We start from the raw sequence: 25,313 nt of genomic DNA, 5'->3' as shown, positions 1-25,313 counted from the left end.
AGCTGAGGGACAAACTATCATACACAAATACAGTATTTTAAAAAGGCTTATTTTAGAATAAATTTTGACTTACAGAAAAGTTGACAACATAGTACATGGAGTCCCTGAATATCCTTCACCTAGCCTTCATTGATGTTAATATCATGCATAACCGTACACTTTAAAAAAAAATTATTTTGGATCTTCCACCTACTGGTTTACTCCCCAGATAGCTGCAATGGCCAGAGCTGGACTGATCCAAAGCCAGAGAGTAAGCACTTGGACCATCTGCTGTTGCTTACCCAGACAGCATTAGCAGGGAGCTGGATTGGAAGTGGGGCAGTTAGGACATGAAGTGGGATGCTGGTGTTGCAGGTGGTGGCTTAACCCACTTCACCACAATGCCGGCCCCTCTATTCTCTTTTTACAGAAAAATTTTTGTTACCAACTAATTCTACTAAACATGTATTTTATTTTATTTTTAAAGATTTATTTATTTATTTGAAAGTCAGAGTTACACAGAGAGAGGAAAGGCAGAGAGAGAGAGGTTTTCCATCCAATGGTTCCCTCCCCAGATGGCCACAACAGCCGGAGCTGCGCCGATCCGAAGCCAGGAGCTTCCTCTGGGTCTCCCACACGGGTGCAGGGGCACTGCCTTCCCAGGCTATAGCAGAGAGCTGGATTGGAAGTGGAGCAGCAGGGTCTCGAACCAGCGCCCATATGGGATGCCAGCGCCTCAGGCCAGGGTGCCAGCCTGCTGAGCCACAGTGCTGGCCCCAATTAAAAATGTATTTTAAAAAAGGTATTTTATTACTTGAATATAAATGTTAAGTCACAAAAGGAGTACTTATCCTAGGGTTAGCTGTGGAAAATTTTTATGTAAATTTTAAATAAAATGTTAAAGGGATATAATTTGGTATAAAAAAGGCGAGTGATTAATACAGGAATGGGGGGTCAGGTATTGTGGCACAGTGTAAGGTTAAGATACCACTTGGGTATTGGACCTGTAGTTTAGTGGATAAAAAGCTGCTGGCTGCAGTGCTGATAGCCCATATGGGCCCGGTTCAAGTCCTGGCTGCTCCACTTTGGATTCAGCTCTCTGCTATGGCCTGGAAAAGCAGTAGAAGATGGCTCTAGTCCTTGGGCCCCTGCACCTGCATGGGAGACCTGGAAGAAGCTCCAAGCTTCTGGCTTTGGATCAGCACAGCTCCAGCTGTTGTGGCCATTTGGCAAGTGAACCAGCAGATGGAAGACTTCTCTCTATCTCTGCCTCTGCCTCTCTATAACTGCATTTCAAAGAAATAAATAAGTCTTTTAAAAAAAAGATACCACTTGGGATGCCCACATGCCATACTGGAGTGCCAGTCCAAATCCTAGCTTCTCTGCTTCTGATCCAGCTTCCTACAGATGCATCCTTGGAGGCAGCAAATGATGGCTCAAATACTTGGACCCCTGATACCCACACAGGAGACCTAGATGGAGTTCTGAGTTCCTGGCTTTAGTTGGGTCCCAACCATAGCTTTTGTGGCCATTTGAGGAGTGAACCAGTAAATGAAAGACACTCATCCCCCAACTCCCTCTCTCTTGCTCTCTGTTCTTCTTCCTTTTAAATAGATGACAATAAATTTTAAAAAAGTATAGAAAAGAAGGAATGAGTAATTCTTCCAAATCTATACCTGCAAGCTGGTTGTCCAAGGCATGTGCATGAGTATTTTAAAAAGGCCCCTAGTAATTCCACTCCCATGACAATGACAGAGTAAGTGGGAAAGAAGGAGAGATATATAGATAAGGGAACACTGAAAGGATCATAAGAGAAAGAGAAAGAGGGTAATAACCTGAAAGACATGGATAAGAATTTTGAAAAGTGATTAACAGTGTCAATTACCATAGGGAGGTCAAGGAGAATTAATGTAGCCTTGGCTTTGAAGCTGCTGCCTGATGCTGACACTTGTAAATGTAGTCTGACTATATTCTTCTATGTTTGTATTTATGAACAAAGGTGGTTTCAGGTGAAGTATAAACAACTGATAGAAAAGGGGGCATTTGACACTGTACAGAAAAGGGACAACATGCCACTCTGGATGCCTAGATCCCGCACTGGAGTGTCTAGGTTTGAGTCCTGGCTCTGCTTTTAATCCAGCTTCCTGTTAATGTACACCTTGGGAGACAGCAGGTGATGTCACAAATAGTTGGATCCCTGTCACCCACATGGGAGACTCAGAAGTTCCTGGCTGGCCAATCCCCAGCTGAGGGCATTTGGGGAGTGAACCAATGGATGGGAGATCTTTAAAAACAAACAAACAAACAAACAAACAAACAAAAAAAACAAACTATATAAGAACAGAGAGATGATGAACTTCTATATGGCTACTGTAAAATTCCTCTGTGAAGACTGAAGTAGTGACAGCGGGGAAAGGAAAGAGTGAACGCAGAAAAGAGCAGATCCTAGAAAGCATAGTGAAAGAACTGACAAAGCTTGGAGTTCAATTCGGTATGAGAAGAATTAATGGCAAAGAAGAAATCTCAGATGATGTGATACTATGACCCAGGGAAACTTGAATGGATAAGTGGTTATTGATGGAAATACAGAAAGCTAACTGAAAATAAAAGGAATCTAATCCAATTTCTTCTTCATGGTGAGGTGGGGAAACTTTTCTCTGCCAAGGGCCATTTGAATGTTTATATCATTCATGGGCCATACAAAATTATCAACTTTAGGGGCTGGTGCTGTGGGCACAGCAGGTTAAAGCCCCAGCCTGCAGCACCAGCATACCATATGGGCTGCTGTTTGAGTCCCGGCTGCTCCACTTCCGATCCAGATCTCTGCTATGGCCTGGGAAAACAGTAGAAGATGGCCCAACTCCTTGGGTCCCCGCACCCGTGTGGGAGACCCTGCTCCTGGCTTCAGATCAGCTCAGCTCTGGCCGTTGCGGTCATCTGGGGAGTGAACCAGTGGATGGAAGACCTCTCTCTCTTTCTCCTGTCTCTATCTCTCACTGTAACTCTCCCTTTCAAATAAATAAAATAAATCTTTGTGGCTCATGGGCTGGACGTTCCCTACCTGTTTTAGTGGAACAAAGATAAAAGTTTACAAAAAAATCCTTTTCAAATAAAATAAATCTTAAAAAAATTGTTTTTTCTGGGGTTGCTGGCAAACATCTAAACTTGGATAATATTCTTTAGGATGCCTCAGGAAACGCTTGAAAATACAGATTTAGAAATCATCTAAAATATATCTTCTATTAGTGTGCTACTTTATAAGTAAAATTTGCTTTTCTATCTACCTCATTTGATTCTTACAACTACTCCCTGAAGTAGGCAAAATGGGCATAATTATTTCATTTTATCTTCACATCATATTCAGAAAAGTTAAGTGATTTTTTTGAGGTCACTCAACCAGTGATTAGGACTTTCCATTACATAATGTTCGCATCCCTAATTTATTTCCAGGAAGTAGCTGAAAAGAGATAAGACTGTGTAAAAATATGGGTGAGAACTGAAAAAGATTAGAAGCTAGTAATAGGCAAAAATGAAAACAGCTGTCTTTAAAAAATGGTTAGATTACATATAGTATACTTTAATTTTTGAGGCAGAGTATGATCTTTGTCAGGTAGTGATCAAAATCACCTTTAAGAAAAGTTCTCTATCAGTTTAAATTACGTCTAAGCTAGGAACCTAACTATTAAAATAATTCATAAAATATATAGTATGGATTTTGACAAACATTGTAGAAGTGAGGAAAAAACAGTATATAATTTTTAAATTTCCAGAATTAAAGCATAAGATATGATAATGCTTGAACACTGTATAGATACAGGGACTAGGGAATAAGAGAATAAGTCTGAAGATAACTGAAAAATTGAGTTTAAGGAATTTGGAATAAGCTGTAGTAACCAGGAAAAGGGAAAAGGAAGGGATAATGATTCTGAAAGAAGGTAATGTGTACAAGGCAAGATACATCTAATTTTAAGCATTATTGGAACAAAGCTGTCAAATTCTGAAAGTAATGAGACTCAGAACAATTTCAAAGACAAAGATTTCCAGTATAGTTAATTAAAGTATATGAAGGTATATAATACCATTATACTCCATTTTATGGAAGAAAAACAGCTTCGGAAAGGCTAAATGACTGTACTAAGTCACTCTATCCGAGTGTGGAGTTGAGACTCTGAGACTAGAGCATGCACCATGTTCTCTTTTATAGACTGCACTCTAAGACTGCCCTCAAACTCCCTTCCCCTGTCTATATAATGCCTAACCACTACTTCTCCTTTAAATTTTAGTTTGATTATGCCATCTTAAGGAAATCTCCTCAACATCCCTGTCAAGGTTCAGTCCCCCTTTTATATACTGGTAGAATTCTATCTCTTCGTTCTGGCACTCCATAGTTATATTTTTATATTTATTACAAAATGCTTACTAAATTAAATTAAGCTCTGGGGCAGGGACTGTGTCTGTCCTTTCCTTTATATTCTATCTTCAGCTTTGAACACACCATGTGGTACTAAGTGGTCAAATAATGAATGAATAAGGGGATGACTACATTTAATCTGGTGTTCTAAATGAACCACATTATACAAAACCAACCAAACATACAAAAACAATTAAGCAAAAAATGCTGACCTATACTTTGCAGCTCATAATAACTTAATCATAGTCAAACTGAAAACATGGAGTAAAAACAAAGCAAAACAAAACCATCAGCATTACTTTGAATTTTATGATTCAGGACTTATTTTACTTACATCTTCCTCATAATGCCGGATAAAATTTATTTTTAATTTTTTAAAGATTTTAAAAATTTATTTGAAAATCAGAAATATAGAGAAGGAGAAATAGATTTTCCATCTGCTGGTTCATTCCTCAAATGGCCACAACAGCCAGAGCTGGACCAGGCCAAAGCTAGGAGTCAGGAGCTTTTTCCAGGTCTCCCATGTGGGTGCAGGGGCCCAAGCACTTGTGCTATCCTCCACTGCCTTCCCAGGCACATTAGCAGGGAGCTGGACTGGAAGTGGAACAGCCGGGACTTGAGCCAGTGCCCATGTAGGATGCCAGCACTGCAGGCAGAAACTTAACTTTCTACACCACAGCACCGGCCTCCTTTACTTATTTACTAAAGAGGCAGACACAGAAAAGCAGATAAAGAGTCAGAGGGCTCCCCCATTCACTGGTTCATTCTCCAAATACCCTGATAGCTGGGCTTTGGCTGGGGAAAAGCCAGGAGCTGGGCACTCAGTCCAGGTATCCCACGTAGGTAGCAGGAACCCAATTATTTACTTGAGCAATCAGTGCTGCCTTCCTAGGTCTGTATCAGCTGAATCATTAGAGTGAGGTACTAAACTCAGGTACTCTTAACATGGAAAGTGGGCATCTTAAATACTATCTTAACTATTGGACTAAATGCTGCCCACCCCTTTTACTGTTACAAAAGTTTAACAAATAGCTTAATATGAAAATGTACATGACACAGTTTTTGTATCATAGTAAAACAGGCCCTTTGGACAGAGCATATGGATTTCTCTGTGGGAACAGCTATTATAGATTGCTGTTCCAGGGTTTCTAAGGCAATCCTACTATTTCCTTGTATATTCCATTCCAGTATCAATTTATTACTCATTAGCTGCCATCTCTACGTATCTACCATAGATTCATAAAAAAATCCCTGCAATCCTCAGACATGTCTGCATTTAACTTTTTTTTTTTTAATTTATTTATTTGAAAGGCAGTTATAGAGATCCAGAGGTAGAAGCAGAGGCAGAAGCAGAGAGAGAGAGAGACAGAAAGAGAGAGAGTCTTCCATCTGCTGGTTCACTCCCCAGAAGGCCACAACAGCTGGGGTTATGCCGATCTGAAGCCAGGAGCCAGAAGCTTCTAAGTCTCACACAAGGGTGCAGAAGAGGGCCCAAGGATTTGGGCCATCTTCTACTACTTTCTAGGCCATAGCAGAGAGCCGGATTGGAAGTGGAGCAGCCAGAACTCGAACTGGCACCCATATTGGATGCCAGCACTGCAGATAGTGGTTTTACCTGCTAAGGCACAATGCTGGCCCCATCATTTAATTTCAATGGAAATTTTTGTCTATAAATTTTTTCAGCTGAGGAGGGGTGAGCTTTGCCTTCAGTGTCTAGTTGGTGGGCTCAGAGCTGCCTTGAAATGGAATCCTAAGAAATTCTCCCTTTACTTTTATTTATTTAAAGATTTATTTATTTATTTATTTGAAAGTCCGAGTTACAGAGAGAAAGGGAGTGAGAGTGAGAGTGAGAGAGAGAAATCTGCCATCTACTGGTCCACTCTCCAGGTGGCAGCAACAGCCAGGGCAGAGGCAGGCTGAAGCCAGGATCTTCTAGGTCTCCCATGAGGGTAGCAGGTGCCCAAAGCACTAGGGCCATCTTCTGCTGTTTTCCCAGGCCACTACAGGGAGCTGGATCAGAAGTGGAGCAGCAGGGACATGAATCAGTACCCATAAAGGATGCTAGTATTGTAGCAGACAGTGACTTTAACTGTAATGCCACAATGCTGGCCTCAGAAATTTACTTTGTTTTTAAGATTTTTATTTAATGAATACAAATCTGATATGTACAGCTTTTAGGAATATAGTGTTTCTTCCCCCCATTCCTGACCTCCTACCTCCACTCCCATCCCACCTTCTACTCCCTCTCCCATTCCATTTTTCATTAAGATTCATTTTTAATTCACTTTATATATAGAAGACCAACTCTATACTATTTCCACTGTTTGCACCCACACAGATAACAAAGTATAAAGGACTGTTTGAAGACAGATTTTACTGTTAATTCTCATAGTACACCTCATTAAGGACAGAGGTCCAACATGGAGAGCAAGTGCACAGTGACTAATCTTGTTGACAGAAATTTACTTTAAAAGAGTTGTCTTAAGCTTTACTTTTTACATCTTAAAATTGTATTTTTAATAAATATAACAAGTAAATATAACAAGTAAATGCTGCTAGCATTAACTATTATTATGTCATTCAAACACCAATCTTAATAAGGCTACCAATTTCCTTTCTATGTCAATCTAGTGATAAACACTTGGACATACATGGCTGTTAGAAAGACACTACATTTCAATCCTGTTCCACTACAACTTACTAAAAACCTCACTCTTGTTTCAGTTTCCTATATGTAAAATAAATAAAGCAGAAAATAGTACATAAAAGGGCTGTTTTAAGAAATAAGGAAAACAAGGCACACATGCATCAGAAGCACTAAACAATGGTTAACACTAGCAAACTTGTGTTAGTTATTACTGTGAAATACTTTTGTGAATGGTTACATTTACATGTGTAAGCTTCATTCTTAAGAGGAAAGAAATTAAAATAAAAAAACTAGAACATTCATATCTTATACGGACGCTGTCAGAAAGCAGGACCATGGTAGACTACTAGATGAGAAACAAGCTTTCTCAACCTCCCTAAAATGAGGCAAAATTAAAAAATAAGCCTTTGTGTAGAGGTATTAAGAATAACAACTTTTTTTTTGGACAGGCAGAGTTAGTGAGAGAGAGAAGAGACAAAGGTCTCCCTTTTCCATTGGTTCACCACCCCCCCTAAGTGGCCGCTACGGCCAGTGCGTTGCGGCCGGCGCGCAAGAATAACAACTTTTAAAGTCTGTTTTCATATATAACATGGGATAATGCATTTTTTCTAGTATAAAATATTTTACCCTGGAGGCCGGCGCCGCAGCTCACTTGGCTAATCCTCCACCTGCGGCGCTGGCACCCCGGGTTCCAGTCCCGGTTGGGGCGCTGGATTCTGTCCCGGTTGCTCCTCTTCTAGTCCAGCTCTCTGCCGTGGCCTGGGAAGGCGGTGGAGGATGGCCCAAGTGCTTGGGCCCTGCACCCACGTGGGAGACCAGGAGGAAGCACCTGGCTCCTGTCTTTGGATCAGCGCAGTGCCAGCCGCAGCGTTCCGGCCAAATAGGGGGTGAACCAATGGAAGGAAGACCTTTCTCTCTGTCTGTCTCTCTTACTGTCTAACTCTGCCTGTCAAAATAAATAAATAAATAAATAAATAAAAATAAAAAAATATTTTATCCTGGAATCTTCTGGGGGTGGGAGGGTAGATTTTGTTTTGCAAACAATGAAATAGTTTTATCAATGTTAAAAGGCCTTTTCCTTGCTGAGAAGCCCTCTGCTCCTTCCTCCATTTCCTACTGGCCAGTGGCAGACAATGGCTCTCTTTGATCAGCTCCTGACAATTACTCATCCCTACCCTCCCTTTCCAATTCCTTCCAAGTTTTGTACTTTTTATCACTCTTCAGTCTCAGAGGTTCTCCTGATTGCTTTAATTATTATAACCCCCTCCTCAAAAATCATTTCTTCAATAACTTTTTTTAATCACATAGATTTTCTATGTTTGTTTTTAATTTATTGGCATATGGTTAGAATTTCCTGAATTAATGAATGAATGACTATATAGCTCTCAAAGAGTAAGACAATGACGTAGATAGATTGCGAAGGCACAGCATAGGAAATGAAGAAAACTTGCCACAGAATAATAGTGTATCACAACATTAAAAAAAGTCAAAGATTAAAAAACTATGCTTTGGTGGAAAGTTACACACAAGTGAACTGATGATTTAGGACTGTAAAGAATCCCAAACTGTTAAGTATGATTAGGTTGAAGGAATACACAAATTTATTTTTACTTTATGTATTTATATATTAGCACAAGAGGGGCCGGTGCCATGGCGCAGTAGGTTAATTCTCTGCCTGTGGCACTGGCATCCCATATGGGTGCCGGGATGGTTCAAGTCCTGGCTGCTCCTCTTTGCATCCAGCTCTCTGCTATGGCCTGGGAAAGCAGTAGAAGATGGCCCAAGTCCTTGGGACCCTGCACCCACATGGGAGACCTGGAAGAAGCTCCTGGCTAATGGCTTCAGATCAGCTCAGTTCTGGCCGTTGCGGCCATTTGGGGAGTGAACCAGCGGATGGAAGACCTTTCTTTCTATCTCTCCCTCTCACTGTAACTCTACTTCTCAAATAAATAAATAATCTTTTTAAAAATATAATTTTTAAAATATATATTTATTTATTTTTTAAATAAACAAGAGTTCACATAGTAATAATAAAGGAGGATACTTGGGATTCAGTCTTCATCACTGGTAGTAATGTTAGGCTGCTTTTAAAATGGAGTGAACTTATAGTTCTTATAAAAAGCACAGGAAGAAAAAAAACTAATTAAAATAATTCCTGTGATATTTTGCTTCCCTTCTAGTCTTTTCCTAAAGTCTTCTTAATAGACACAATTAATTATGGAGTTTATTAAATAGTTTGGTTCTCCAATGTTTCTCCCTACTCCTGTCAAAAGCATCTTAGTGTATTTCTGCAGTCTTATTGACAATATTTTTAAATGGCTGTATTATTTTGCCCTTAAAAATCATTATTTATTTACACATTCCCTTAAAACTATTTAATTTCTTGTTAGCATTGATGTAACAAGCATTTTTTGTTTGTATAACTTCTTATTGAGAAATGGAGCCTCAGTTTCAGAGAAGTTTAATTCCTATTTCCTTTGATTATCAGTAAAGAAGCCTCTGAGGTCTTGTTAATGGATTTAAAAAATTCAACGTGTATAACCATTTAATATTAATCTTTAGTTATAGCAGATGTTAATTTTCCTAGGAGGATATAATCTTCACTTAGGCTATTTTAGATCTATATAGCAAATTTTATGTAGCTAACTTTGCTTCCATACCTTTTCTTTCTTGTTTTTTAAAATATTTATTTGAAAGTCAAAGTAGGAGAGAGACACACACAGTGAAAGAGAGAGAGGGAGAGAGAGAGAGAGAGAGAGAGAAAGATCTTCCATCTGTTGGTTCACTTCCCAGTTGGCCCCAATGGCTAGGGCTAGACCAGGCTAAAGCCAGGAGCCAGGAACTTTACCTCGGTCTCCCACATGGGTAGCAGGGACCCAAGCACTTGGCCATCTTCCATTGCTTTTCCCAGGCCTTCAGCAAGGAGCTAGATCAGAAGTGGAGCAGCCAGGACACAAACTGGCACCTATATGGGATGCAGGCATCACAGGTATAGGCTTTACCTGCTACGCAACAATGCAAGCTCCTGCCATAGTTTTTCATAATTTTCTTATTCTATCTACACTTACAAAGGACTGGGAAATATTAATTTTCTAGTTTTTCTACTGTTTGATTTTATTGCATTCTTTTTATTTAACTCCAGAAGGAGTTAACTAGATATATTTTATATATAAATGATAAAATGTAAAATGTAATGTAAAATGTAAAAATCATTGATAATCAGTTTTATTTACACTATTAGTTCTCTGCCTTTTCTGACAGTGTTTGTTATCTAGTGTGTTATTACATCCTTGTTTAAAAAATGATTCTTGCATCAATATTCTGCTTCACTGATCAATATATCTCTCCTTATCAGATTCACAATTATTAATTTCATGTTTCTAATATATAATTTTTAAAAAAAGCCTGACTAAAAAATACATAAAACCCAATATAAATATACTAAATATGCAAGTCAAGAAAATATATGAGATACTTACCACTGGTTTGACAATGTTAGAAAGAAGTGCTTCAAATGCTTTAGTTTCTTCATCTTTTTCTAAAAAAACAAACAAACAAATCAAAAACCACCTTAATCCCGTTCCCCCAAATATGTCATCTGAAAGTAGCTTGGTATTTGAGCCTCTTCCAGTTTTCATCTCTTTGTTCACACTTAGCAGTCTGTGGCTCTTCAGCACTCTTCTGCTCAGTTTCTATTTCCATTTTTACTGTGATTACTAATTACAATACCACTATATAGACACATCTGGAAGTTTTCTCATAGAGATTGTATTTTAATTTTCATTGTAACAGTCTTTGCTCTGGAAAGTGCTCATCTGTCAGTCTTATACCTCTTCAGTTAACTATGTTTTCATGACATGCCCTAATTGTGGTTTCGCAAAACAGGAATATAATTGGCTTGATAATAACTTATAGTCACTACTGATTAACATGAAGCTTTAGCTTAACTCTTCTGAAACATCAGTGCTGAAAAGAACGACCAGAAGATCTTAACTATATGGAGGACTTTTTTGTAAATGCTGTTAATACACAAGCCATTAAGCTGTTAAAACATTAAACTTTGCTAGTAAGGAGTGGGAATTTTTAGGAAAAGGTAGGGAAGAATTAACACAGCCTACATCTTGACAGTTCTTCAGGTTGGAAGCATTTTAGTTTCTAGTCAGATATTATTTTCCTGCACTACTTGAAATCTCAATAAAAAAAGAATTTGGCTATCAATTTAGATTCTAAAATTTCTCACATTCACAGTGTTAGGCTATGAATCAACAAATTATCTGGACCATCATGTAAAGAATATACTTTTAGCAGATTGCATAATGATGAAAAGTATCAATGAGGACAGCTGAGTATTTGAAATAGTTACCTTCTATTTCTGTATCAACTTGTGTACCACTTTTCCCTTTCCCTGACTTGTTTTTTGTTGAGCCTGTGTTTATACTACTAGCATTCTGCCCTTTTATTAACCCATTATGTTCATTTATGGGAGAAGGGCATTTTTGGGGTGATGATGGTGGACTGTTCATTTTATCTTTCTGTGTTCCTTGGCGATCCTTTAATTTTTTCTGCAAACGTTCATATGTTTTACTAGATCTTTCATCTCTGAAGTTGGATCTTCCATGTGTAGAGTGAGCATCTAGGAAGAAATAAAAAAACAAATTTATAAAGATCATTTTTTCCAAGTAAGTTCATGGCATGAAAAAAGAACAGGAACTAAATATATCATAAAAAAGTTGTCATAAAATATTTTAAAGAATAATTTTGCAAAACAAAGCTATTTCTGTGTCTCCACTAGCCGACAGAAGCAAGCTTTGTGACTTGATTATAATTATATATATTAAGTACATTTACAGAGAAATTTCTTTCCTTCATCTTCTCCCAACTGACTATTACTTTCCATAGAAACAGCTTGGTGGTATGCTATGATTATTGTAGGCGAGGAACGAAGACTTAGATTGAGCTGTCCATAGCTTTTTTTTTTTTTTTTTACCTTTTTGTAGCTATTACTTTTCACATCTCTTCTAATCTTGAACAAAAAATAAGTAAAAAGAAAACTGGCTAAATTTCTTTAGGATTCAAGAAAGCAGATCATCACTGAAAAAAATTTTGGAAGTTGGCAAAAAAATAAAGGGTTAGATTGTTTAATAATGACAAAATCTACATATAAAGTGTTAGGTCTTCAGATACTATAAATTCAAAGTTGGCACTTAGATGAGCATACTCATGTCTAATACAAGTCTCATATAGTGCACAATAAAGTCAAAATACTCAATAAACATTACTGAATCAATTGTCCCAGAGTTTATTATTTTAAATTTAAAATTTGTACTGAGAAAAACATCTTCTTAGCAGTCTCAAAAGCCTCATTAAGGAGAGCAGTATGCAGCAGTGCTTTGGAAAACTACTATAATAGTCTTGCAATTAATACAAGGATATATAAAATAACATTAGAATAATAAACACAGGAATTTGGGTATCTACATATTAAAGAATAAATGTGAAGCCCTAACTTCATACCATGTACAAAAAATGATTCATATGATTTAAATACACAACTGTAAGTGCTTACTATAGAACTCTTAGAAGAAAACATGAGTGGTGTATTTCCATGACTTTGGATTAGGCAGTAGCTTCTTCTTCTTTTTTTTTTTTTTTTTTTTTTTTTGACAGGCAGAGTGGACAGTGAGAGAAAGAGAGACAGAGAGAAAGGTCTTCCTTTGCCGTTGGTTCACCCTCCAATGGCCACCACAGCCAGTGCGCTGCAGCCGGCGCAGCACGCTGATCCGATGGCAGGAGCCAGGTGCTTCTCCTGGTCTCCCATGGGGTGCAGGGCCCAAGCACTTGGGCCATCCTCCACTGCACTCCCTGGCCATAGCAGAGAGCTGGCCTGGAAGAGGGGCAACCGGTACAGAATCTGGTGCCCGGACCGGGACTAGAACCCGGTGTGCCGGCGCCGCAAGGCGGAGGATTAGCCTAGTGAGCCACGGCGCCGGCCTAGGCAGTAGCTTCTTAGCTAGGATATCAAAAGCACAATCAAAGAAAAAAATAACCTGAATTTCATCAAAATGAAAACCTTCTCTGTATCAAAGGATACCAAGAAGAAAATAAAAACACAATATAGAGGAAAATATCTGCAAACCATATACCTGATAAGGGACTTATATCCAGAATATATAAAACACTCTTACAATTCAACAATAAAAAGACAACCCAATTAAAAAAACAGGTGAAGGATGTGAACAGACATTTCTCCAAAGAACATATAGAAGTGGCCAATAAGCACAAGAAAAGATATGCAATGTTGGCAGTCATTAGGGAAAACCAAATAAAAATCGTATAAAAACTTCACAGTCAACAGGATGGCAATAATCAAAAGATAGGACAGTAAGAAATTTTAGCATGGATATGGAGAAATTTGAACCTCATACACATTGCTGATATCAAATTAACATATGACCCAGCAATTCCACTATTAGGTATATACCCAGGAGGCAAGAAAACATGTCAACATAAAATGTCAATACACAATGTTTCCAGTAGTATTATTCATAAAAAATGAAAACAGCATAATGTCCATCAACTAATAAATAAACAAAATGTGGTACAGCAACAGAATGTAGAATTATTCAGTCAAAAAAGAATGAAGTACTGCTCCATGTGACAACATAGATGAATCTTAAAATTTTTATGTTAAAGAGAAAAAAGCTAGATACCAAAGGCAACATACTATATGAACACTTTAGTGACAGTTACGTGTGAAATTCATACAGCTTATATATTTATATTAAATATGCAAAACATGCAAATCCACAGAGACAGAAAGTAGATTAGGCAATGAAGGAAAGAAGCAATTGGGGCTGATTGTGAAGAGGTACCACGTTTCTTTTGGGGATGATAGATATGTCCTAGGAATTAAATAGGGGCACTAAATATAGTATACAGTGCACGTACAGAAAACTACTGAAATGTATGGCTTAAAGTGGTAAATTTTGTTACATGAATTATATCTTAACAAAAAAGATCAAGAACATAGAAACTAATAAATTACTATGCATTTTTAAAACATCATTACTCAAATGCTTTTTATATTTTATCTATTACTCCACAGAAAATAATAAAAACAAATATGGGGGAAAACACAGAATATGTACTACCAGAAAGAAGAGGAACTTTATTTAATCAAACAGATCTAAGAGGGTTGACATCTTCAGCAATTAACAAGCAGTGTGACCCTGCAGAAATTACTTAGCACTTCCGAGTCTCAGTTTCCTTATCTGTATTTTGCAGAATTTTATTTGAAGATTATGTAAGACAACACACATATGAGCATAGTGTCTAGCAAAGTTCAGGATCAATAATGGTACTGTTGACAATGAAACGTTGGCTCAGGTCCCACTCTGGAAACCCATACAAAATGTGCATGGAAAAGGGGTCAAGGAGTCATGGTGGCGAGCTACTGTTAGAAATCCAGCAATGTCAGCAATTAAGGTCCAGTGGTGGGTTCTCTGGCTTATAACTTCATGATGTTACATACACAACAGGGTAGCTAGCTGGTGGATTTGTCTGTCTCCTGCACATTATTATAAATCACATCTGTGTATTCTAGTACATATCCCTTAATAACAATGAGTTTTAAACAATGCAAAATAGTAATAATTCTAATACCTAGTTTTTTGCTTGTAATTTTATCAAATGCATTAAAAAAATTAAGTCTTAATTAGCAGTAAACAAAATAGAAGGATGAGACTAATTTGCAGTATGAACTCTTGCTACCACCTGGGAGATTGTTAGTAAAGCAGAATCTCAAGCTCCACCCAGTTCGAGTGAATCAATCTGCATTACTGGGCAACAGAAGTCTGAGAAATACATATGTGATATAATATATTCATTACATAAAGCTGTGCTGCATAATTTAAATCTTGTATTTAGAGTTATTTCTTCCACAGATTTACTAACCATAGGTGATAGACACTGTTAAGTATAAGGGAAACAGTGATAAACAATATAGATTCAGTTCTTAGGGGGTTTACAGTCAGATAATGAAGACAGAAAAATAAAAAATAAAATTGTGTTAAGGTATGTGAAAAAAACAAATGAGCTTTCTGTTTAGAGACTGATAAAGGGCAGGGAAGTCTCTCTAAAAGCTGAATTTTAAAGGAAAAAATAAATTTTCTACAGAAAAGGGAGAACATTCCTGGAAAAGAGCACATCACACATAGAGGCCCTAAGACAAGAAGAGATTAGAAGTTTGTGAAGAACTAGATTAGAGGAAGCAGTAGGACAAGGCAGTTAAGGGCAGCAGGGCAGCAGTTTGTGACAGCTAATCTTGGCCCCTGGAGTTCATGAGGCAATGTTTGGATATTTCTAGATGTTATAATTTGGGGGTGTGTAGGGGTGGGGAGCCCTGTGAGAACTGTGTGCTAGAGCAAACTTAGTGGGGAGAGGCCAGGGAGGTTGTTAACCATTCTACAATGCATCCTACAATGTCCTCTACAACGAAGACTTACTCATCTTGAAACTTGACTAGCAGCACATTTGAGAAACTCTGTTCTAGGGGGAAGTGTTTAGGATTTTATTCTAAATGCAATAGGAAGTCACTGAAATCTTTGAAATAGGAAAACAGTCAGATTAATATTTTCAAATGACTACCAAGACTGAGTGATTATTAGAGGCAAGAAAGGAAGAAGAAAATCAACAATACTCTGCTGCTGAGCTGCCCTGGAAAGAGCTGATGGCAGACAGGATTTGAGGAGCAGCAGAGAAGAAGGTGGTAAAAAGAAAACTGATACCAAATGGTGTGGGGTTGAAAGAGAAGGAATCAAAAAAAAAAAAAAAAAAAAAAGAAAGAGAAGGAATCAAATTCAACCATCTGGTTTTCACTCGAGCAAACTAAATGGCGAGTGTTACCCGCTACTGGGAGAAGTAGCAGAAAGAAAGGTTATATGGGTTCAAAACTGAGATTTGTATTAGAAATGTCTGGGTTGAAATGTATAAAATATCCAAGTGTAGTAAACAAAAAACAGAACAGAAGTCTGGGGTTTATAAGAGAAGTTCTGGCTGAAATATAAATTTGAGAGCTGTAGTATGTAGGTGGTATTTAAAGCCATGGAAAAGATAGACTTTATTTTATGTATATGCAATAGTCTTTTCTTCCCTCAAATTTATTAATTCCTTGAGGGTAGAGGTTATAGCTTTTTCTGTCATCTTAATTCCTTAAAGAACTCAGCAATTTTGTGTAGTGGCACAGTCTGAAGAATTAAACAATGACATAGCTATTCAGGCTGAAAATCTCATACTGTCTACCTCAAGTCAGAGGAAAAGGCACCTTGTTTGAACACGGTTCCCTATGATGTTCTGTTTGATTTTCTGTTTACTCATCTGTCTCCAAGGGTGAGCATGAGGATAATACACTAACATGGCACTTGGGCAATAGAAAATGATTGTGATATCATTACTGTTTGTTGTCTTTTTTACAGATGTGATGACAGTATCTATTACATCCAAGTGAAGAATATCCAATTCAATCAAACATGAATAGTTTAGCTGTCTTACCTACATCTCCATACACTTGTGAAGACTGATACTGTGGCATATACTGTGTTGCCATGTCTCCAGCTCCAGTGACTGGTGAGTACATATGGCGTGGTGGAGGGGGCATCATGGTTGGGACAGGAATGAAACCAGGAAGAGGAGGATGTGGGGAGCGGTGGATGACTGTGTGACCACCAGGGTGAAACTCTGGGGCCTGAGGAACCACAACAACTCTTCGAACACCATTGTCTTCAATAACCTACAAAATGAACACAGGATAAAAGTGTCTTCCACAGCATACAAACAATTCTTTAAAAATGTCATAGTAAAAAAAATTATGCTATTAGAAGTTAATTAAAAATCTTAAGAGAATAAACATGAAAATATGAAACATACTCAGTACATATGCTTTATCATTGAAAAACATGAAGTAGCTTCTGTTGTACAAGTCTTTATAAATCCTAAGACACTAATGAGACCGAATAATAATATGAATAATGAGCTATGCTATTAGGAATTTAGCCTGCATGTTACGTGCATTTACTGATGCAGTGATTTTGGTTTAGACATAATAGGGTCAGGAATTAATTTCCTTTATTTTATGACTGGTGGTAGGAAGAAAACAAGTTGTGGAAAGACCAAATAGAAAAAAACAAAAATAAAAACAAAACTAGATCCAGACTCCTAAAGCTCAACTATGTTATGATTCAGGTACTAAATTTTTATGACCATGACCAGGACAGTTTAACAGTTTATCATTCTGGAGGAGACAAATACCAAATATGCTAACTTTTAGTTAAGAAAAATATCTGTGGATTTGCAACTTAGAAATTGTACATTTACAAGAAAAAAAAAACTACCATGTAAAGTGATAATTAAAGGCAAATCCTGAAATTATCAGGAAGGAAAAGTTTCATTATACTTAAGGACAATCACTTTTATATATAAACATATATATGCTTGGCAGCATAGGTATACTAGAAAACACATGTATTTGGATAGGGATAAGCCTAAATTAAAAACATTAAATAGACTATTAAACTATCTCCATCTGTTAGGTAGGAAGTCAGAAATGAGCTTGCTTAGGTGTGTGTGTCAAAGGCCTAAGGAGTTGACATCTAGGTCCAGCATCCTCTCGATAACCTTCCAGGTGCAGCCCAGTATCTGCACTTCAAAGTCCTGCCCCTACTACCCGATACTCATCCTTCTTCTAAGGCAAGGCAACGCCAGCCAGGCTTCCCCTGTCTGATAACTTCAGGGGAAAACTCAGAAAGGAATTTTTCGTATTTACATCCAACAAGTCCTTTGGAAGGAGGAGGAGAGGGGGAGGGAAGGCAAGACCCATCCCCTTAAAAGCCCCAACCTAAATTTAAACTGCGCATTCTTTCTCAGGTCCTGTCTGGAGAGGTGCCCATCTTTTCTTACAGATGTCCCTACCCTAATAAACCTTGCTACTTTGCTTTCCACTACTCTCTGTCTCATGCCTGAATTCTTTCTTGCACAAAGACAAGGACCCATTTGCTTCTCTGGTAACACATAGAACATGAGACTGGAAGACCAAACAAGTTCACTGTTTTTATATGCTGAGTCTAGAACCACAACACCATGCTTCCAGCAAAATGGATGCCTCATACCCCGATTTTCTCCCTGTTTAACTCAGTTCTGAATTTAAGTCTCAGATAAGTACACATGACCAGGGCATATCTAGAAACCCAAGAGAAGGGAATCTGGGAAGTATTTATAGCATTTCAGTTTCTAACTTACAGGATGGCCATTAGAAGCACTTTGGGATGAATACTGAGCATGCTTAGCCACAGGATCTGTCACACTGACACTTTAACCTTTGTCATTCTGATTCATGAATCTTCAAAGTCTCTCCACTTCACTCATTCAACCTGCTTCCAACCTATCTTTGTAGTTGAATCTTTCTTCTGCACCAGATCCTGAACCCCTGACTGCAACTAGGCTAGAATACCAAAAATCTGCCTTCACGCCGACTTCTACATTTCTATATCTTGTACTTTTGATTAAACATTTTTTTTCCTCTTCACTTTGCTCCCCCTTAATCTATAACCTTGGGAATCCTATCTATCTCTCCTAAACTAGCTCTAAGTTTATCTCTTCAACTCTAAACAAATACTTGCTTTTGAACAAAATCAATTGATAATTTAGAAGAATCACCTCAGGGACAACAAACTGCAACAAGAATAAATTAGCATGTAACAAAGTGATAAACACTGTGAGTAAAAGAGGGTGATGGGTTGCAGAATAAGAGTGTGACCAGGGTAGAACTTATTGATAAAGTGAAATCAGCAGAGATTTGAAGGAAGTAACCATGCAGACATCTGGTTTATTACTCTGAGGAATGCAGCAGTGGAGGCAAGACACTTTTATGTTCTGTTTAGTAAGAACAATGAACACCCTTACACACCAATTAGAAAGAGCCAGCAAAGAGTAAAAAAAAGATGAAGACAGAAAGTGAAAATGCTAGAGTAATGTGCTTAAACAGGCAAATGGGGGTAGGCTCAAATATTTTAGTGTGGGCACTGGGTCTGAGAGGAGCAGGAAAGTTTGTCTTGGTTACAGATGAGAAAGCGGAGTTTGAGAATACAGATCAGAGACTAGAGAACATAACTAGAGATGTGAGGTTAGAAGTATGTGGAAGGTTCCTTTTGATTGTTCCTCAATGAAGTCCTCCTGAGCACCACAATCTCAGTGACCTTTCCCCCTCCAGTAATTTCTACTGCATTTATTTTATATTTATAACATTGCAGGGTTAGTTTTCCAGATTTACACATCTACCTTTATAACTCAGAAGTTTTCCAAAGGACAAATATTAAAATCCCCATAATAATGATAACATTAAGTACTACTATCTCCATTTTTCAGATGGAGATGTTAAATACCGAGCTCAGAGTCACAGAAGTAGAAAATCGAGGAGCTGATATTTGACCTCAGGCAATCTGCTCCAGACTATGTTGTTATAAACTTTGTGGGCATGGAATTCATAGATCATTTAGTGGCTTTTATTTGTTTCATAAGACCTCATTTGGTTCAAAAAGAAATGGCTAAATTGCTCATGAAGTGAAAACCAGTTTTTTGTTGATAAAGAACACTTAGGAGACATCAAGATAAACTAGGGGAGGAGGAAATAAGGGGTTACTGCTTAACAGGTTTAAAGCCTCCATTTTCAGAAAAGTTTTGTGTTTGGATAGTGGTAATGGTGCTGCAATAATGTATTCAATGCCACTGAACTCTGTATTTAAAAATGTTTAACATGATAAATTTTACTTTATGTGGATTTTATCAAAATTAACAACCCCTCACAAAGAACCCACAAAAAAACTCAGATGTAGAGGGAAATAAAAAAGAATCTAAACAAGACCAAGAGGATGTAGAATGCTACCTTCAAGTAATGATCTAAAGAGTTGTAACTTCAGGGGCCGGTGCTGTGGCGCAGTGGGTTAACACCCTGGCCTGAAGCACAGGCATCCCATATGGATGCTGGTTCAACACCTGGCTACTCCACTTCCCATCCAGCTCTCTGCTGTGGCCTGGGAGAGCAGTGGAGGATGGCCCAGGTATTTGGGTCTCTGCACCCACGTGGGAGACCTGGAGGAGGCTCCTGGCTCCAGATTGGCACAGTTCTGGCTGTTGCGGCCATCTGGGGAGTGAACCATCAGATGGAGGACATCTCTCTCTCTCTCTCTCTCTCTGCCTCTCCTCTCTCTATGTAACTCTGACTTTCAGATAAATAAATAAATCTTAAAAAAAAAAAAAAAAAGAGTTGTAACTTCAGAGAGAAGTCAAAGACTTCAAAACCACCTGCTAAGACAGGGTACATGGATGGTGATGATACAAATAAAAGCAGCAAGTTGTAAAACGGGAGAAAAAAGATAAAATTCAAATTAGTCAAGTTAATAAAAACATACACAACAAAATATAATTAAATGGGGCTATCGACATAGCCCGATCCTCTAACCACAGATACCACCTAAGTTCTAATTAGGCAAAGCTCTGTTTCCTTTTATTGTACACAGGCATAACTGAGGAAAGGTGCAGGTTGTGTTTACTACGATATTTTATATTGTCTGTGTCTTTGCCACCAGAATATAAGCTCCATGATAAATCTGTCTTGCTTACTGCTTTCTTATCAGGACCTAGAATAGTAGTTAGCACATGGAGGATGCTGCAAAAGTATTAGTGAAAAAAAAAAAAAAAAAGATCAGAAATATGTCATTTCTTTCTCCCCTCTTAACACCATCGAGCTAACAGTTTCGTGACATCCTCAATTCCTACCATCTTTGCTTCCCCTCCACAGTTAGCAGCCTACTTCCCTAGTCTTACCCTGAACCCAGAACTACTTTTACTTAATAATACAGCGATTTTTAACCACTGATTCAACACACACACAGTCAATGACAATAACTTCCTTTCTCCCCAGCTCCATACTATACTTCTTCATCCTCATCTAAACCTCTAAGGCTCCTACTTTAAGGTTCCCACAGCCTCCCTGGGGAGAGATGAAGAGAAGACTGAGATCAGACCAGTTTGCAGAATTTTGGAACAATGTACTGACCTCACCCTGTGTGTTCACATGAAGGCAAAGTGAAATAGCAAGCACAGTTCAAAGGAGTAGCCTGAAACTTCCCTGAAGTACACTGGCTCTTTCCCCACATTATGAGATCTACAATCCTTCCCTGTTAGGTACCTTCTCATCACTGTAACAACCCACATTCCATAAAAAACTCTTAAGGGAGGCAATACAAGAAAGGTAGGAGAATGTCCTATGTTGCCTTTCTGGAGTCCCACTTCAGCTTGTTGGTAAACTTTTCTTGCTAAGTTATTAATGTCATCACTAAAATATCAAGTGTTTCTCTGTTCTGTAGGTCACTGCTCCTAGGGCTTATAAGTTATTCCTATTTGTTAGTGAATCAAGTCACTTTGACTCTTACCATCATTTGCTTTCTGTTTTGTTTTCTCATTTGATATCTAAGTTCAGTGGGCACGCATTTCCGCCTCTATGTTATACCAATTTCTCACCTTTCCTTCCTTCTTGTTAAACTGTAATAAGAAACCTCATTAATGTTATACCTAAAATTAAGAGAAACAGGCCCCACTAATGTCTATGGAAGTTATCTTTGAGTAGAATATATCACTTTGGTGTATAGACAAGGTATCTCTTATTCAAATAATTTTGTATCCTTCGAGGCTTTTTATTTTACTTTTAAAACACAAATATACTTGAAATGTAACAATTGAAGCTGCTGGTTAAGTCTAAATAGAAAAAAAGTACTGATTATAGGTGAAATGACAATGATGCTTACAAATTGCTTAAAAATAGTCCAATAATTTTTAAAATGGGGCGTGAGTGAGAAAACAACAAAAGCAACAAATGAATAATTGTTGAAGCTGAGTTATGGGCACAAGGGAGGTTAATTATACTACTCATCCTATTGAAGTAGGCAGCCATACAGGCTAAAATCGATTTAAAGCTTAAAATGTACCATGCTGCCTCATTTATCTGTGCCGGTATTTAGAATTCTTCTCTAAATATTAGGCAAGAACCCTCTTAGGCTTACTGATATTGGGGATTTATTAGTAAGCATATGGTGAAATCGTATGGCACCCCAAATTCCGATAGCGTATGTGGCATCCCAAATAGCAATTCTGGGGAACTTTAAAGAGCCACATTTTTGTGTAGATTTTAGGGGCTCATGTCTGATTTCACTATGTTTGTATTAGGTTTGAAAATTTCCCTCATAAAGAAAAGCTACAAGAAAGCAACAGTAATGAATATTCTAAGTGAAGTTGGTCAGGATGCAGCAAACTGTCACTCAGTGGGCAGTGAAATGATACAAGCTTTACTGGAAAAAATTTAGCATGTAACCAGAGCCTTTAAAAAGTTCAAACCTGATGGAACAAGGACATAAGCCTCAGCCATTCTCCCTCACTGCCTAAAGGAGATAAACTTTGGAATGTATTCCTTGCCCTTGAATTTCAATTGGGTCTCACATGCTATTGTCTTCATACCCCACCCCACCCCCCACAGCCACCTGAAAGACCAGCAGCTCTGAACACTTGAAAGACCAGTTCCAGGAATTCCCCTCTGCCAGCAGCCCCCTACCCCACCCCTATCCCCAGCCCTCCTAAAATATAAAAAAGCCAGGCACTGGGGTGTGCACGTGGGTAGTTGGTCACCCACCTCTATGGATTTATTTTCTCTGGATAAATTCGGTCTGGCTGTAAATTCGTACATTCCCTCCTCTCTATTCTGCGCCTCTTTTCCTAACATTTTGGTGCCCCGTGTGAGAAGGCACCAATCTGCAACTCTTTTCCTAAAAAACCCTTTGAATTCAGTAAGTCCATTTCCAAAAATCTATCCCAAGAAAATAAAAAACAACACTAAGATTTGTGCAGATATTCACTATAACTTTTATAATTGCAAAAGAAAAGTTGGAAACAGTGTAAGTAATTATTAGGAAACTGGGGCAGTTTTAGCCAGATGGCTGCATTGCCCAGCTACCTGAGCCAGGCTCCACCCCCATCCTAATGGGATTCGCTGCTCCTGCTTCCCTGCCCGCCCTCAGGTGAAGTTTTAAAGGGGCCTGTTCCTGAACACGTGCTCTCTAGGTATTTCTCTCCTGGGCTCTCTCCTCTCTCTTGGCTCTGCTCCCTGCTCTCTTGGTCCTTCTCTCTTGGCTCTGCTCTCCTTTCTCCTCTTCTCTGCTCTCTCTTCTCTCCTTGCTAGCTCCTCTCCTCTCTGTTTCTCTTATATTCTCTTTCTCTCTTTTTCCTTTGCTGCCCCTTCACTCCAGTCTGTAGGGTGTTCCCCAATAAACCTTTTCCCTTACTCCGGTGTCCGGTGTGCTTTGCGACGGCTAACATTAATATATAACAGTAATCATAAAGTGACAATAACAAATTGAAATATATTGATACAGCAGATTATAAGACTTCCAAAACTTAAGGATTTCTGAAGTATATTTAATGGTACAGGGAAATGACCATATTAAATATAAACATTATACATAGTCAATAATGCTTATAATTTTTTGGAATCAGCCAAAAGGGTAAAGGAATATACACTAAATATTTACAGAGAATATTGCACTTTATAAATTAAGTAACATTCAATGCATTTTTTTCCTTTACCCTTTCAGTAGTTTTCCAGTTTTCTATGTAATCATGATTAGAAAAAAAAAACAGGCAAAATACTGATCTATTGGTTGTCTATCACTAAATATATTTTCCATATTTTGTTTGGAAGATTAATTTTTTTTACATTTAAGCTTTTGGTAGACAACTTCATTTTGCTTTCTGCATAAGATTTTACTTAGTTTTGGGTCTACCCATGATATGGGACAAAAATCTTATACAGTATTATGGCTAATAAAAGTTTAAAAAAATTAATAATTTTCCAAAAAAAAATTATCAAGGAGTGGGCATTTGCTCTACCTGCTGCTTGGGTTGTCCGTCACTGTGTTAGGTTAAGTTGCTGCATGGGACACCTGTATCTCAGTAACAATGCCTGGGTCCAACTCATAACTCCCATTTTTTTTTTTTAAGATTATTTATTTGAGAGGCAAATTACAGAAACAGGGAGAGATAGTGAGAGGTGTTCCATCAGCTGGTTCATTCCTGAAATGACCACAACAGCTGGAGCTGGGAGGATCAGGAGGCAGGAGCTAGAAGCTAGAAGCTTCTTCGGGGTCTCCCATGTGGGTGCAGAGGCCCAAATACTTGGGCAATCTTACACTGCTTTCCCAGGCCATAAGCAGAGGACTGGATCAGAAAAGCAGCTGGGACATGAACCAGTGCCCCTATGGGATGCTGGTGCCACAGGTGAAGGCTTAACCTACTATGTCACAGCACCAGTCCTTCTAGCTTCTTATTGATGTACAACCTGGGAGGCAGCAAGTGATGACTCCAGTATTTGAGTCCTTGTCACCTAAGTGGGAGATCCAGATTGAGTTCCAGGCTCCTGGCTTTAGCTTGGCTTGGCCATAGCTGTTGAAGTCATATGCAGAGAGAACAAGTGAATGGGAGAACTTTATCTCTCCCTCCTTCAGGGAAAAAAAAAAAAAGACCCATTTTAATCTAATCCAACAACTTAAAGCCACACATATAACTGAAATAAATCTACTTTTGCCATTTAACAATCTTTGTACAAAAGTGGAAAGGGGCACCAGTGCTCTTAGGAGTCTACCCTTATGGTGGTAGGGCTATTCTGTACTTACATAACTTTTCTCTCCAATATTTATGGTCAACAGAATAAAATAATACAGTTTCTCTTTATTGTTGAGTATCATGCTAAAAAGTATCACAGCAATAAGGAACAAAGATTACAAAATAAATAACACTGCAGAATTCTTGAATGAGAATGTAAAGAATATAACAGCATATATGGGGCTTTTCAAATTTCAAATAAGGTAAACAGAACCAATTACAAAGTAACTCAATGTCTGGTATCCTGGCTATCTGATGTTCTCTGCAAAAATGGAGTTAAAACAATATGTTTGTATTTTTTATGTATATAAAAATGAGCTAAGTGTTTGGCTCAGAGGTTAAGATGCCCACATCTTGCACTGAAAAGCCTGGTTCAAGTCTTGGCTCTGCTTCTGATCTATCTTCCTACTCCTGCATCAGGTGATGGCTCAAGTATTAAGGTTCCTACCATCCACATGGGAGCCCAGATTGGTTTCTTGCTTCCTGGTTTTGGCCTGGCCCAGCCCTAGCTGTTGTCAG

At 38.3% G+C, this 25,313-nt stretch overlaps 1 protein-coding gene across 9 annotated transcripts in view; it reads right to left on the bottom strand.

The window, feature by feature from the left end:
• FNDC3A (fibronectin type III domain containing 3A) overlaps window positions 1–25,313 on the bottom strand; it is a 183,540-nt gene that overhangs the window by 71,159 nt on the left and 87,068 nt on the right. For all 9 annotated transcript variants that reach the window (XM_070048854.1, XM_070048856.1, XM_070048857.1 and 6 more), the window contains 3 exons: window positions 16,587–16,824; window positions 11,401–11,670; window positions 10,517–10,575 (listed from right to left, as the gene is read on the bottom strand). In XM_070048854.1, coding sequence (XP_069904955.1) covers window positions 10,517–10,575; window positions 11,401–11,670; window positions 16,587–16,824 — 567 coding nt within the window. The remainder of the gene's footprint in view (window positions 1–10,516; window positions 10,576–11,400; window positions 11,671–16,586; window positions 16,825–25,313) is intronic.

Source organism: Oryctolagus cuniculus, chromosome 9 (genome assembly GCF_964237555.1).
Source record: "Oryctolagus cuniculus chromosome 9, mOryCun1.1, whole genome shotgun sequence".
Lineage (NCBI taxonomy): Eukaryota > Metazoa > Chordata > Mammalia > Lagomorpha > Leporidae > Oryctolagus > Oryctolagus cuniculus.
Note: the sequence above shows the minus strand (reverse complement) of the source record. Positions and strands in the feature narration are given on the sequence as shown.